Genomic DNA, 12,681 nt, shown 5'->3' on the forward strand with positions numbered 1-12,681 from the left:
GAATGTACTGTTACATATCAATATGTAATGGTAGATACCACTACATATTGATAAGTAACAGATAGATATTGATATGTAACAGATAGATAGTGGTATACAAGAATGTACTGTTACATATCAATATGTAATGGTAGATACCACTACATATTGATATGTCACAGATAGATATTAATATGCTACTTACCTGTGTGTTTTCTTTTCCCTTTTTCTCTTGTATCTCTTTGACTTTTTCCTCCAAATTAGATTTAGCCCAATTTTTAACCTCAGAACGCGGAACTTCAACATCATGGAACTTCAATACTGAAGTTGTTGACAATTCAACCTCAGAGGTGGCATTAACATGAGTTTGATCTTTCGGTGTTGACAAACCAACTTCAGGAATGTTGACATTAGCATCTGTTTGATCTTCCGGAGAACCTTGCATTTCGTTCTCAACTATTTGGTCCACATTCAACTCTTCATTGGGGTTTCTTGGAGTAGGTGTACATCCCAAGCTAACATAATCTTCCTGGCTGGCTTCTCTCTGCAAAGGGAAAGCTTTCCGGTAAATATCATGCAACATGAACTCAAGCTTTGAAGCGTCAACTGGTTCGCCCTCTTCCTGCATTGTGTTGAATTCACTCCATTTGGAAGATATTGTATTCCTCAAATCATCGTATTTAATCTTCCAATCTTCTACCCCCAATACTGAGTCCTCTTCTTCTTTCTCTTCTTCCTTCTCTTCTTCCTCTTCTTCTTTCTCTTCTTCCGATTTGGAATTCTCATCTAAACAAAAAGCATCATCATTTGCTTCCTGTTGAATCCTTCTTGAAATACGATTAAGGATTTGTCTTTCTTCGTGTGTTATCTCATCTTTGAAATCAACATGGAACTGGTACAAATCAAATAAATGTAAAGAAGCAACTACATATTAGATATTACCAAAAAAAAAACATGTCGTAGTTCTTTCTCTATTAGATACACAGGGAGAACTACATATTGATATGCTAATAACTACATATCAATATGTATCACCACAAATTGATATGCTAATAACTAATAATCTATGTATCTCTCAGAGATTACATTCTTATCTAAGTAAAAAAAATCATGGGTTTTCTTATAAGCATGATTTAGGTAGAGCGAACTTGATGTAGTTTTGGTTTTCTTTTTTCTAGGAGCCATTTCTATGTAGTATGATGAAGATGAATAGTAAATGTAAAATGAAAACAGATAATATGATCAAAACAGAGCAAATTTAATTGTTTGTATTTAGAAGATTACCTGGATGGCTAGATTAAGATCAGTCGTATGAGGAAACACATATGGAGAAGAGAAGAAAAGGAACTAGGGTTTGTGAGAAGAAAGTAGAAGCCCTAATTGATCAGGATTCATGAAATTGAAATGAAGAAAAGAAATGGGAAATTGAAGTTTCTACACTGTACCTAAGCAACATTGATATGCTAATAACTACTACATATTGGTATGCTAATTATTACATATCAATATGTCGAACTACGTGTACTTATCAATATATATTTTTATTATGACAAAATATGTAAGGCAAGTTTACCTGATACTCAGAAAGATCAATATCCTTTAGGAACTCAGCACATATCTTTGTATGATTCCACCTAGACACTCTTGGCATATACATTCCTGCAGGTTCTGTCACTATATCCTCGGGCGCCACCAAATGGGTATGCTCCGCAAACCATGGCTGCAAAATATTGATATGCAGTATTAGATATACTATCAAAATGTAGAAAACACATAAAACAAAAACATTTTGAAGTAGAATAAACAAATAAATAGATTCTTACCAACAAATAAATAGCACAACCATTTGTGCGTTCTACGGATTCCACGTTCTCATTCAGCTCTTTCTCTAAATGAGAATGGATGAGGTCAGGCCATGAAATATTCTTAGCCTTCTCAAGATCAAGAACAAAACTAATATATTTTTCAGTCAAAGCGTTTGCATCACTTGTAGCGAAAAATAATGAAGTGCACATATACAAGCAGATAAGCCTAACATGATCTTCGGCATCTTCCTCGTCTTCCTCGTCTTCTTCAGAATCTTCATTTGATTGATCACCCACGCTTTGCAGAGACTCTTCATCAGACTTCTTCTTTTTCAGATTAATTGGTGTTCGTTTAAGGATATTCAAGATTGCCTTCACAATCATTGGCCTAGTCACTTTATCACCAGCTTTCATATCAGTAGGAAAAGTCCTTTTGAAAAATTCTGTTTCACGCCATCCATTTTTTTATTGACTTGTGTAAGCTTATAATCAAGATATTCCCTATTTGGAATTCTCGGCATCCCATAAATAAGTGCCATTTCTTCTGGTGTGGATACTAGCTCATTCGGTTGGCCATGCCTTTTAAAGACAAATCTAAGCTTGTTTGGATCTTGACCCCTAACGTAACAGCGTAACATTTTCGTCATTGCATCTTCAATCTTCAACCAATGTTCCAACTCAAATCTTGTGTACCAGAACATTAGGAACAGGTTACCGAATGATGCTTCAGAAATCATCTTCAGCTGCAACTCACTCAACTCAAGGTTTTCAGTGGACTTCGCAATAGCCTTCTTAGTGGTCCTAATAGTCTTCGCAAGCCCCCACAAGCCCCTGAAACCGCCACGGTATAAACTTCGTGGTTTTCCAGCTCCTTTTCTTACGCTTATTAGCACCTACACAATAACAAGAACCAAAAACTAATACAGTACATATCAATATGGTATATCAAATATGTAGTTACATCATCAATATGTAGTTGTAATATCTACCAAGTCTTCAGAAAACACTTAATACCAAAAACAAGCACAACAATGCATCATTACATACTCATAAACATATGTTATTAAGAATTATCTTCAGTTTTAACATTACAAACCTTCTTTCAGGAGCGCTTTTGCTTTCCCCCTTTTTTCTTTTCCCTTTCCTTTTGGAGAAGGAGTAGCAGCTCTCAGGACAACTGCTTTGTCCCCCTTTGCTGTTGGTGAAGGAGTAGCAGCCGTTGTCGCTGTTTTTCCTTTTGCTTTAGTAGTTGCCGCTGCTGTTTTTCTTTTGCTTTTTGCTTCAGGAGCAGCAGCTGCTTTCTTTCCTTTGGTTTTTGCTGTTTTTGTAAACCAAAAGTTTTGTACACATTACATATTACAGGCAGATAATAATATGTATCACACATATCAATTTGAGATGCTATCATTACATATCAATAACTACAAATTGAAGACAACATATTGATATGTACTACAGATATAAAACATATGAATCACACACTGCATGTCAATATGTTGTGTCAAATTACATACACAACAAATGAAAAACATGTAAAACATATGACTCACAGAGATGTTGTGTTTCTATTGAACAAAAAACATATGAATCACACATTGCATGTCAATATGTTGTCTCAAGTTACATATACAACATATGAAAACATGTATACCAGACACTACATACAAATATTTAGTGATTCCATTGAAAACATGTAAAACAAACACTACATACAGAGATGTAGTGATTCTATTGAGCATATGTAGTATATTAGTTGAACATTACTACATATCTACAGTTTTTCATCAGCATTAAATATTTATATGTATTGCATGTCAATATGAAATTCAACAACAATTTTCTAAGTATTGCATGTCAATATGAAGTACAAAATTAGGCTTTACTTTCTTCTGATTTTTGCTTACCTTCTACCTGAGGAACATTTGTTCGTGACGGAGTACCAACTTTACTCATACTCCTTGTTGTCGGAGATTTAGCCGCAGGGGAGGATTGTGTTGGTGAATCATCAACATTTTTTCTTCTTCTTTTTACCTGGGTTTCTTCTACAATTTCTTCTGTAATTGTCCGCTTGATAGTTCTAACCATTTTTTCTCTTTAATTGAATGAATAAAAATTAGGTTAGGAACTGATGATTATGTAATTGATTAGGTCAGGAACTGATGATTTATGTAATTGATTAGGTCAGGAACTGATGATTTATGTAATTGATTAGCTCAGGAACTGATGATTTTTCTATAATTAATGATTTCCGAAATCGTTTTTCAGATGAAGGAGTTGCAGTCGGTTTTTTCTTCAAGGCAGAAGAAGAAGAAGTGGGAGGAGACAGTTTTAACCCACGCATGAATGTTGAGGGTAGGCTAGTAATTTTCTAGGATTTTAAACCTTTTTGGACTAGCGGATAATTGTTCTATCCCGCTGAACTAGACACTACTCCCGGGTCGGATCTTTGGACCAAACGGGAAATTTCTCCATCACTTCCTTAAGCCCGTCTTCCCTTCAAAAAAAAAAAAAAAAAATTTTTTTTTACGCCAGCCGGGGACGCCCTACTCTCTCTCTCTCTCTCCTTCCGTGGCTTAAAAATCTCACTACACCGCCTTCAAACCAGCGTAAGAACCACAAAACATCTGGTATACTGTCAAAAGGTAATTTATTAGGGTTTTCGTTGGAGTGGTATAGGATTTGATTTTTGGGTATATTCATTGAGCTATTTCAAACAGGTTGTTAAAAAATTGGGGCAAATCGTAAATTTTGGGGATTTATGGCATGAATTTTCTGTCGGTTTTGGTGTCTAAAGTCCAGATTTTCAATTGGGCAGTTTTACAATTTGTATCCATCTTGGTTAGGTCATCTCTGGTTTGGACTAGGTGTTTCGGATTTGTTGTGGTGTTTAGGGATTTTGAATCGGTTTAGGGTTTCCGAGGAGCAAAATATCATTGTCGTGTTCAATTTTATTAGTATACATTGAAATAACTACTTGTTTGTTACAGGTGTTGAGGTAGAAGGTATCTCATTTCTTCCATCCAAATATGGCAACTGCATCGAGTAAGTTTGCTTGTCCATTTGTTCAATTTGATCAATTTATCAGGTTATGTTAGTTTGTTTTGTATTCTCTGAGGAGCTTAGATTCTTTTTATGCTATATTGATTATCACATGATCTGTATTGATAGTCAATATGCACTCGGCATTAGAGTCTACAGGCTTATTTTTTTGGCTTCTGGCTTAGTGCTTTTGCTTCATTTAGTGGTTTGTCAATTTAACGTTTTTTGTCAACAGGCCGTGGGGTTTGCGTTAGTTCGAAATCAGTTCTATGCTCATCCAGTTTAAATGTTAGGATTCTTAGTTAACATTATTTATGGTTATTCCTTATGTGGTGTCACAAATTGAAATTCCATGTATGATGTATCAACCAAGGTATGGAAGTTTTCCTGTATTGACCTGTAAGCCTCTGCGTGGGTTGTGTCATTTGTTGGGTCTGTGCAGCTTTGCAAGAAATGAATAGGTGTTTTTTGCTTGTTGTACACATTTATTGAGCTTAGCTATGTTCTCACTTTATAATTTTGCGGCTGCAGTGGCTTTCAAGTCCAGGGAGGATCATCGGAAACAGTTAGAATTAGAAGAAGCTCGTAAAGCTGGTCTTGCACCCGCTGAGGTTGATGAAGATGGAAAAGAAATCAATCCTCATATTCCGCAGTATATGTCATCTGCACCTTGGTATCTCAATGCTGAGAGACCGGTAAGTTCTATTTCGTGTTCAATGATTGCTTTAACTCTATGAGCAACATATGTGTTCTGACTAAAACATCTATCTTGTTTCTTTTGCTATTAGAGTCTGAAACATCAAAGGAAATGGAAACAAGATCCCAATTACACCGATAAATGGTATGAAAGGGGTGCAAAGATATTTCAGGCCGACAAGTACAGGAAAGGCGCTTGCCAAAAGTGAGTGTGGAGTCATTTACTTTTCTCTCGTTTTCTAGTTACTATTTTGGTGTTTGTAAACTGTTGAGAGATACAACCTCTATACATTTGAGTTCATGGGTAAATTGAGTTGGGCATTATGAGTTACACTTTAACCTATGAAGTTGTAAACTTGTAATTGCCTAGTATGTTTTAGATTTACTAAGCCACACCATTATATACAAGGGATTGCTCCCCTGGGCCCTGGCAATATGTACGAGAACAAGTTCTGTCAAAATGGGAAAAAAAGAAAGCATATAATTCATGTATATACATTGGTTGGCATTTAGGACTTGGTATACTATCTAGCTTTAGTCACTTATTGTTTCTAAAGTGACTGTGTACAGTAATAAAATGTCATTCTTGGTATTTAACCCTTCATCTTTTGCTGCAGTTGTGGGGCTATGACACATGATGCCAAGTCGTGCATGGAAAGGCCTCGGAAGAAGGGAGCAATACATACAAACATGTACATTGCGCCTGATGAAAAGATTGAGACATTTGAATTGGATTATGATGGCAAGAGAGACCGATGGAACGGATATGATACCTCAACATATGCTCGCGTCGTGGACAGATACGAGGCCAGAGATGATGCCAGAAGAAACCACCTAAAAGAGCAGCAACTGAAGAAATTAGAGGAGAAAAGCAATAACCAAAATGATGAGGCTGCGGCAGTGGCCGAGGTGAGTGATGAGGATGAAGATGATCTGAGAGTAGATGAAGCTAAGGTTGATGAGAGCAAACAAATGGATTTTGCTAAGGTGGAGAAACGTGTGAGAACCACTGGTGGTGGAAGCACAGGAACCGTCAGGTAAGCAGTTAAATACCTGTTTTGATAGATAGAGTTATTTTGGTGGTAGGTGCTTTCTTTTTTCTTCGCTCTCCGTTAGCATCAGAAAGTACTCAATTTGTTTTAGGGTGTTGTTTTCCTATAGCTAACATCTATCCCAGAAGTTACAGTTGAGAGATTGAATTTCAGGAACTTGCGTATTCGGGAGGATACAGCGAAATACCTTTTGAATCTAGACGTCAATTCCTCTCACTATGATCCCAAAACTCGTTCTATGCGTGAGGATCCTAATCCAGACACTGATCCTAATGAGAAGTTCTATGGAGTGAGTTGTTTGTCAAGCTTCACAGTTTTGAGATGTGCCATTTTGCATTTTGTGCCCAAAAGTGACTTAAAAAGTTTAAATTACTTCATGTATACTGATATATCCATCTTTGCTGAATTTTCAGGGTGATAACCAGTACAGGACCAGTGGCCAAGCATCAGAGTTCAAGCAGCTCACGATGCATGCTTGGGAGGCTTCCGAGAAGGGGCAAGATATGCACATGCAGGCTGCTCCTTCCCAAGCTGAATTTCTATATAAAAATTTTATGATTAGCAAGGATAAGTTGAAGACGAAAACAAAAGATACCATCATGGAGAAGTACGGTAATGCAGCAACTGATGAGGACATTCCCAGAGAGCTTCTCCTTGGACAAAGTGAGAGTCAGGTCGAGTATGACCGTGCTGGTAGAATCATCAAGGGCCAGGTAAGATCGTCTGGAATTACTACTGTTTTATTAGATACTCGGAGTTGCATGCGTATGCTTTTTTTCTTCTCTGGTTGGATTTGGCACTTTCAAGCTAGCTAGAAGGGACAGAGTACTGTTCCCTATAGTTTGTGAGGTTTCATGATCAGTTGATTGAGTGTGAGCCAGCCTAGTTATGCAGATATGGATATTCAGAGCAGAATGTATATGAATTTTGACACCTAGTCTTTGCATGCATCCATTTCTCCTAAACTTGCCTTCAGTGCTGCAGCATCTGTGCCCAGTATGCACTAGTGCTGGCAAACAGATTCACCTTGTTACAATGCTATGAATATCATGACATTTACATATCTTATTTTGTGTTTGTTTTTGAGCTGTACTCCGCCCCTTGAATTTCAACACCAACGTCTAATTATTTTGTACGCAAAAAAATTTTCTCTCTGAGATTGCTAATATTTTGATGTTCACAGGAGATGGCCATTCCAAGGAGCAAGTATGAAGAAGACATCTACCCAAATAACCATACAACAGTTTGGGGTTCGTGGTGGAAAGATCACCAGTGGGGTTACAAGTGCTGCAAACAGATGATTAGGAACAGCTACTGCTTAGGAATTGCAGGAATTGAGGCGGCTGAAGAGGCAATTGATCATATGAAAGCCAATATTGCTCGCAAGGAGGCTACTGAAGGTGAATAGTTGGGTCTTTTTATTGTTTGTAGTCCAGTCTTCCCTCTGTGATGGTGTTCTCAATGCCGTAACATGTACTGTGTCATACAGAAGTACCTGTAGCAGCAGAGGAGAAGAAGCTTGCTCCTTGGGGAACTGATGTACCAGAAGACCAGGTTCTTGATCCAAAACGGCTGAACGAAGCCCTCAGGAAGGTAATATCCCTCGTCTTTTGCTCTCTTGACTTTTGTATGACATTATTGATTTAGTTTGACGACAACCTGCTTGGACCATACCAAGGGACAATGGTTTTCAAACTTGTAGTTTAGTTTTTGTACTGAAATGTAAATGCCAAAATGTTGGAGCAAACATGTTCATGTTTGAATTCAACGTGGGTTCTGGACTTCTGAAGCCCAACTGGTGTTTGCTCTTTTTTTTTTTTTTTCGTTTGAAAAGACTGGTTGGTTTTGCAAGTGCTAAAATAAATGATGTTTTTGTCATAGTTCCTGAAACTCATGTTGGGTTTTTACATTTGAGCCATTTTTATAAGTTGTAATAGCCGACAATGCTAATTTTAACTGTGAATAGGAGGATGAAAGGAAAAGGGAAGAGCGGGATGAAAGAAAGCGGAAGTATAATGTTAAATGGAATGATGAGGTATGTGCTTTTAGTTTATTTTTTCTAGTATGTCCAATCTTTACAACAACTATCTATCAAAACCATGATTAGCTCTGATGTTCTCCTTCTCAGTTTCTCACTGTATTTGGTATTTTCTCGAAGGTCACTGCTGAGGATATGGAGGCATATAGGATGAAGAGGACCCATCATGACGATCCAATGAAGGATTTTCTGAACTAGTGAACATTTCCTTCGGTTGCGGGAACTTGTTTAATTTGTCAGCTCAGTATGTTTAATATGTTCTCTGTGATCTATTGATACCAATGACTGTTCCCGGTGAAATTATTCTGTGTTTGTATATATATGTTTGTTTTCTGGTGGCTTGGATCACAACTGACAAGGTTAAGGCGTTTTTTATTTAGGCAAACCATCATGAAAGTTCCAACAATCTTTTGATAATGGTATCTTTGTTTTATAATTGGTTGATTACCATCGACATATGTAGATTTTAAATACCAAAATCGGTAGTTCATACTTCTTGTTAGTTTGTTTTGGACTGGTGGTTAAGTCATTGAACTTTGACCAGAATTCTAATGCTGCTCCTAAGCTAGTTCCATGGATGAAAAACAGCTTCGTGTAAGTTCTTTGTGATGAGTGAGTGATATTGGAGGGTTAGCTAAGAGGACAGTATTAACTGTTTCGTTAGTTCCAGACTAATTAAACTAGAAACTGATCGGAAGCAAACATGAAGTTATGTACTAGATATGAACTGCTAGGAATTTCAAACAAACTCTAGCGAAATTTGATCGACCATGAGTAAGTTGATTTCCTTTTTAATCACGTCACACGTCAATCAAATCCAGATCTTTTATATAACAAGAACTAGTACATAAAGAATCACTAATCCATTTTCAGATCCCTAAATGATATGTCACTGAAAATATACGCACAAGGAAAGGTACCTAAGTATAATCAACGATACGTGATCTTAAAATTAAGCACCTCCGGATTCTACCTCTGGAGTCTCATCTCTTGCTTGAACTTGGCAATGAATTCCTCTGCTCTTTCGTCTACTCCACGGTGATGTAGTGGTGATACAGCAAAAGATACATGTTTCTTCTCTTTGGAAGAGATAGTTAGAGCATCTGCTCCACCCAATGGAGGCAATGGTGATACATGAGTGGAGATCTTCTGTTTGGTATAGTTTGTCAAGGCGTCAACCTTGTGCAAGTGATGCGCCACTGATACAGAAGTAGAAGCCTTCTTCTCTTTGCTAGTGTGTGTGAAATCATCCCCTATAGGTAACTTGAGCAACGGTGATACACTGGTGGAAACCTTTTCTTTGTCAGGACTTTCTAGAGCATGGGCTCCATATACGCTATGCAGCTGCGGCGGTACAGGAGAAACAATACTATTTACCGAACTTGTTGTGCCTTTTTCATCTTCGTTGCATGTCTCCACTACGACCAACCGATCAAAGAGCTTAATCTCTACCTTGGTTACATTTGAAACTGTTGATGCAGTTGCTGCTGCTGTTGGCTTTGTTACTGTTGATCTGGATCCTCCCACAAACGGACTTTTCTCGATCGTCTCGCCCATCTTATTTGGGACAATTGATATAGGTACTTCAGGTTGAAATGCTAATTGTTCTCTAAATAGCTCGTCTATGAAAACAGGTGCATAATTGTGTTGATATTGTTGCTGGTGATGATTTATCCGTCTTTTAGTTCGAAGACCAGATGATTTTGATTGATTTGGACGAATAACCGAGCGAAATGTTTTGTTGATACTTTTTCTTGTCTTCCTTGTAGCTTTAGACTTCTTGAGTTTATGTAATTTCTTCTGTAGCGCTGAGGTGAATTTTCTCCAAACCTTTGCTGTTGGCATAAACTGCTTCCCAAATTTCAAGCAAGACATTAACTGTATACTTGATATTTTTGCCAGAGAAGATAAGTAGTAGTGATGGACACAGAAGGAATTGGTTTGAAGATATATACTTTTCTTTTGCTGCGAGTAATGGAAGTGTGGAGTTATTTCTTTATCTACATCCCTTGCTGGTCATTCTTTGGCTGCTTTAGTTTCTTCCTCTCATTTTCAAATTTTTTATTTTGGTTGGATTAATCTGGTTTTTAGTAATTTTGAACAAAATATTTTTAGGACCCATTAGAGCCAAATCCTCTAACTTTCGGCAGCATTGGCCCTAGTGACAACCTAGAACTTAAGCTAAATATTTGACTTGGAGTGGAAAAAGGAAAGAAAAGAAAGGAAATCAATTCTTCAAGTTGCTTGTTATCATCCATTTAATTCACATATCCATCGAAGTCCATATCTATGTCGAGCAAATACAAAATGAAACAGAAGTTTTTAGGGTGCAAAAATATATCGTGTCATCTGAGGGTTACTTTGATTAGATCATTTCCGCTGAAGGGTTTCATGCGAATACTTCACATAAGTTAAAAACCAATTAAAATGTAATCAAACTGAACACTTATTTTTGCTTTGCATATTCGTAACTAACATAGGAGGGAGAGGATTACGCGTTAGTTAGATAAAAGCAAAAAACAACTAGACAACGAAGAAGGTTAAGTATGGATTCCAAGTTGTATTCCAATAAAAAAAGTTGCAAGTGGGCTGTTTGGGTGGTGATGTCTCTCTGTCTCTCCAGGTCTTTTCAAGTAGTCCTCTGTGTAGATGGCTAAACATTTACCTTTCCAACTAAGTTTCCTTCGAAGGTTCCAAATAGTTGCTTAAGAGACAAGTTCAAGTGTAAACTAGTTATCAAAACAATGCCTGGCCCCATCTCTAAAGTTGTCCACATGCTGCTCATCTCTAGGTGGGTGCAAATTCTATCGTCTAAACAAAAAATAAAATAAAAAATTTACAAGGCTGCATGGAGAGTTATTGGATTGTTGTTTGCGTCCAAGCTTACAGCTTAGTGGTTTCTCATCAGTTCTAGATTTCTAATAACGAGGAAGTCGGGGGTTTAATCATGCCATAGGTGTTTGTACAAATAGCCTCCACAAGGCCGGCCCTGGAATCGGAGATGCCCAAAGCAGGCATCCAAAATGTTGCCATGATTGCTTGACTTTTGTCAATATTTTTTGACCATGAGTAGAAAATGTCAAAAGAATTTCCGTATGAATCTGTTGTTTACTGTTTTTTTTGTTTTTTGTTTTTTATATCATAGGAATCATTTTTACGGTGCTGCACTTGCGGATTTGCAGCTTGCAGTAATACTCTACTAAGTAAAAAATCCCACAAAAATAATTTTATTTTTTATTATTTCCACATAATCTTTTCTGTAACAAAATTAAATGTCCCAAAATTGCAAAACTGTAATATTGTTTGGCCACATAATATCACTTTAACGATATTTTTGGGATGATACAATTCTCTCGTAAGATGATATACATAGCAAAATAGTAATAATATACAACAATATATTTGAAGATATTGTGGATATAATCTCTTGAATAAGACAATCTTGATGGTGAATCCTCCGATTACAAGTCAGTTTCACTATACATAGTAACAGGATATTACAAACAAAATTTGATGCCCCCTCCTTGGTTGCTGCCCAATGTTGAACTTCGTCAACTTTGGCCCAAGGCCGGTCCCTGAGCATCCACAATAAAGGTTTGTAAAAATAATACAAATATTAGTGTAGTTGTACAGTTAGGTTTGACGGATTAGTACAAATCTTAGTGCAGTTGTGTTGGGTTTGGCGAGCTAGTACAAATATTAGTATAGTTGTATAATTGGGTTTTGTGGGTTGGATTTGACAGTAGGGCCAATTCGACTAGCTGTGTTTGGGTAGGAATTTGGGTCTCGGCTTAACATACAAAATAAAAATAATAATGAAGATCTTTTTTTTTAAATAAGAAATACATAATGAAGGTTGTTATGTTTTATGCGAATTTGGTAACTCTCATGGAGTGTGGTATCTCTTATAGTAGTCATATTTTATTTTAGACCGAAACTTTCAGTTGCTTCCATTTCTTATTTGGAGTCCAACTGGATGATGATGAGTAGCATAAGCATTCAACTGGTTAATTTATATAAGGAAAATACCATGCAAAGATATTATAGTTTTTCGATTGCGGTAAATAAGAGT

At 36.9% G+C, this 12,681-nt stretch overlaps 1 protein-coding gene across 2 annotated transcripts; it reads left to right on the plus strand.

Annotated features, from left to right (window-relative positions):
* Positions 1–4,305: 4,305 nt before the first annotated feature.
* LOC113349932 (pre-mRNA-splicing factor SLU7-A-like) lies at positions 4,306–9,099 on the plus strand. Of its 2 annotated transcripts, none has more exons than XM_026593980.1 (11): positions 4,306–4,426; positions 4,772–4,826; positions 5,355–5,518; positions 5,612–5,724; positions 6,137–6,556; positions 6,725–6,860; positions 6,985–7,284; positions 7,755–7,971; positions 8,061–8,164; positions 8,538–8,606; positions 8,730–9,099. In XM_026593980.1, the coding sequence occupies exons 2-11, from the start codon at positions 4,811–4,813 to the stop codon at positions 8,805–8,807; spliced, it is 1,617 nt and encodes a 538-aa protein (XP_026449765.1). In that variant the 5' UTR covers positions 4,306–4,426; positions 4,772–4,810; the 3' UTR covers positions 8,808–9,099. The 2 variants fall into 2 exon arrangements, with proteins under 2 accessions (XP_026449765.1, XP_026449766.1); XM_026593981.1 differs by having other exon boundaries at positions 4,373–4,390.
* Positions 9,100–12,681: the final 3,582 nt, after the last annotated feature.

The sequence above is a fragment of the Papaver somniferum genome, chromosome 2 (assembly GCF_003573695.1).
Source record: "Papaver somniferum cultivar HN1 chromosome 2, ASM357369v1, whole genome shotgun sequence".
NCBI lineage: Eukaryota > Viridiplantae > Streptophyta > Magnoliopsida > Ranunculales > Papaveraceae > Papaver > Papaver somniferum.

Bases quoted from the DNA above. Each gene is read 5' to 3' on its own strand.
- LOC113349932 (XM_026593980.1), top strand. The intron at 6,557-6,724 runs GTAAGCAGTTAA...ATTGAATTTCAG, and splicing joins GGAAGCACAGGAACCGTCAG to GAACTTGCGTATTCGGGAGG. The intron at 8,165-8,537 runs GTAATATCCCTC...AACTGTGAATAG, and splicing joins TGAACGAAGCCCTCAGGAAG to GAGGATGAAAGGAAAAGGGA.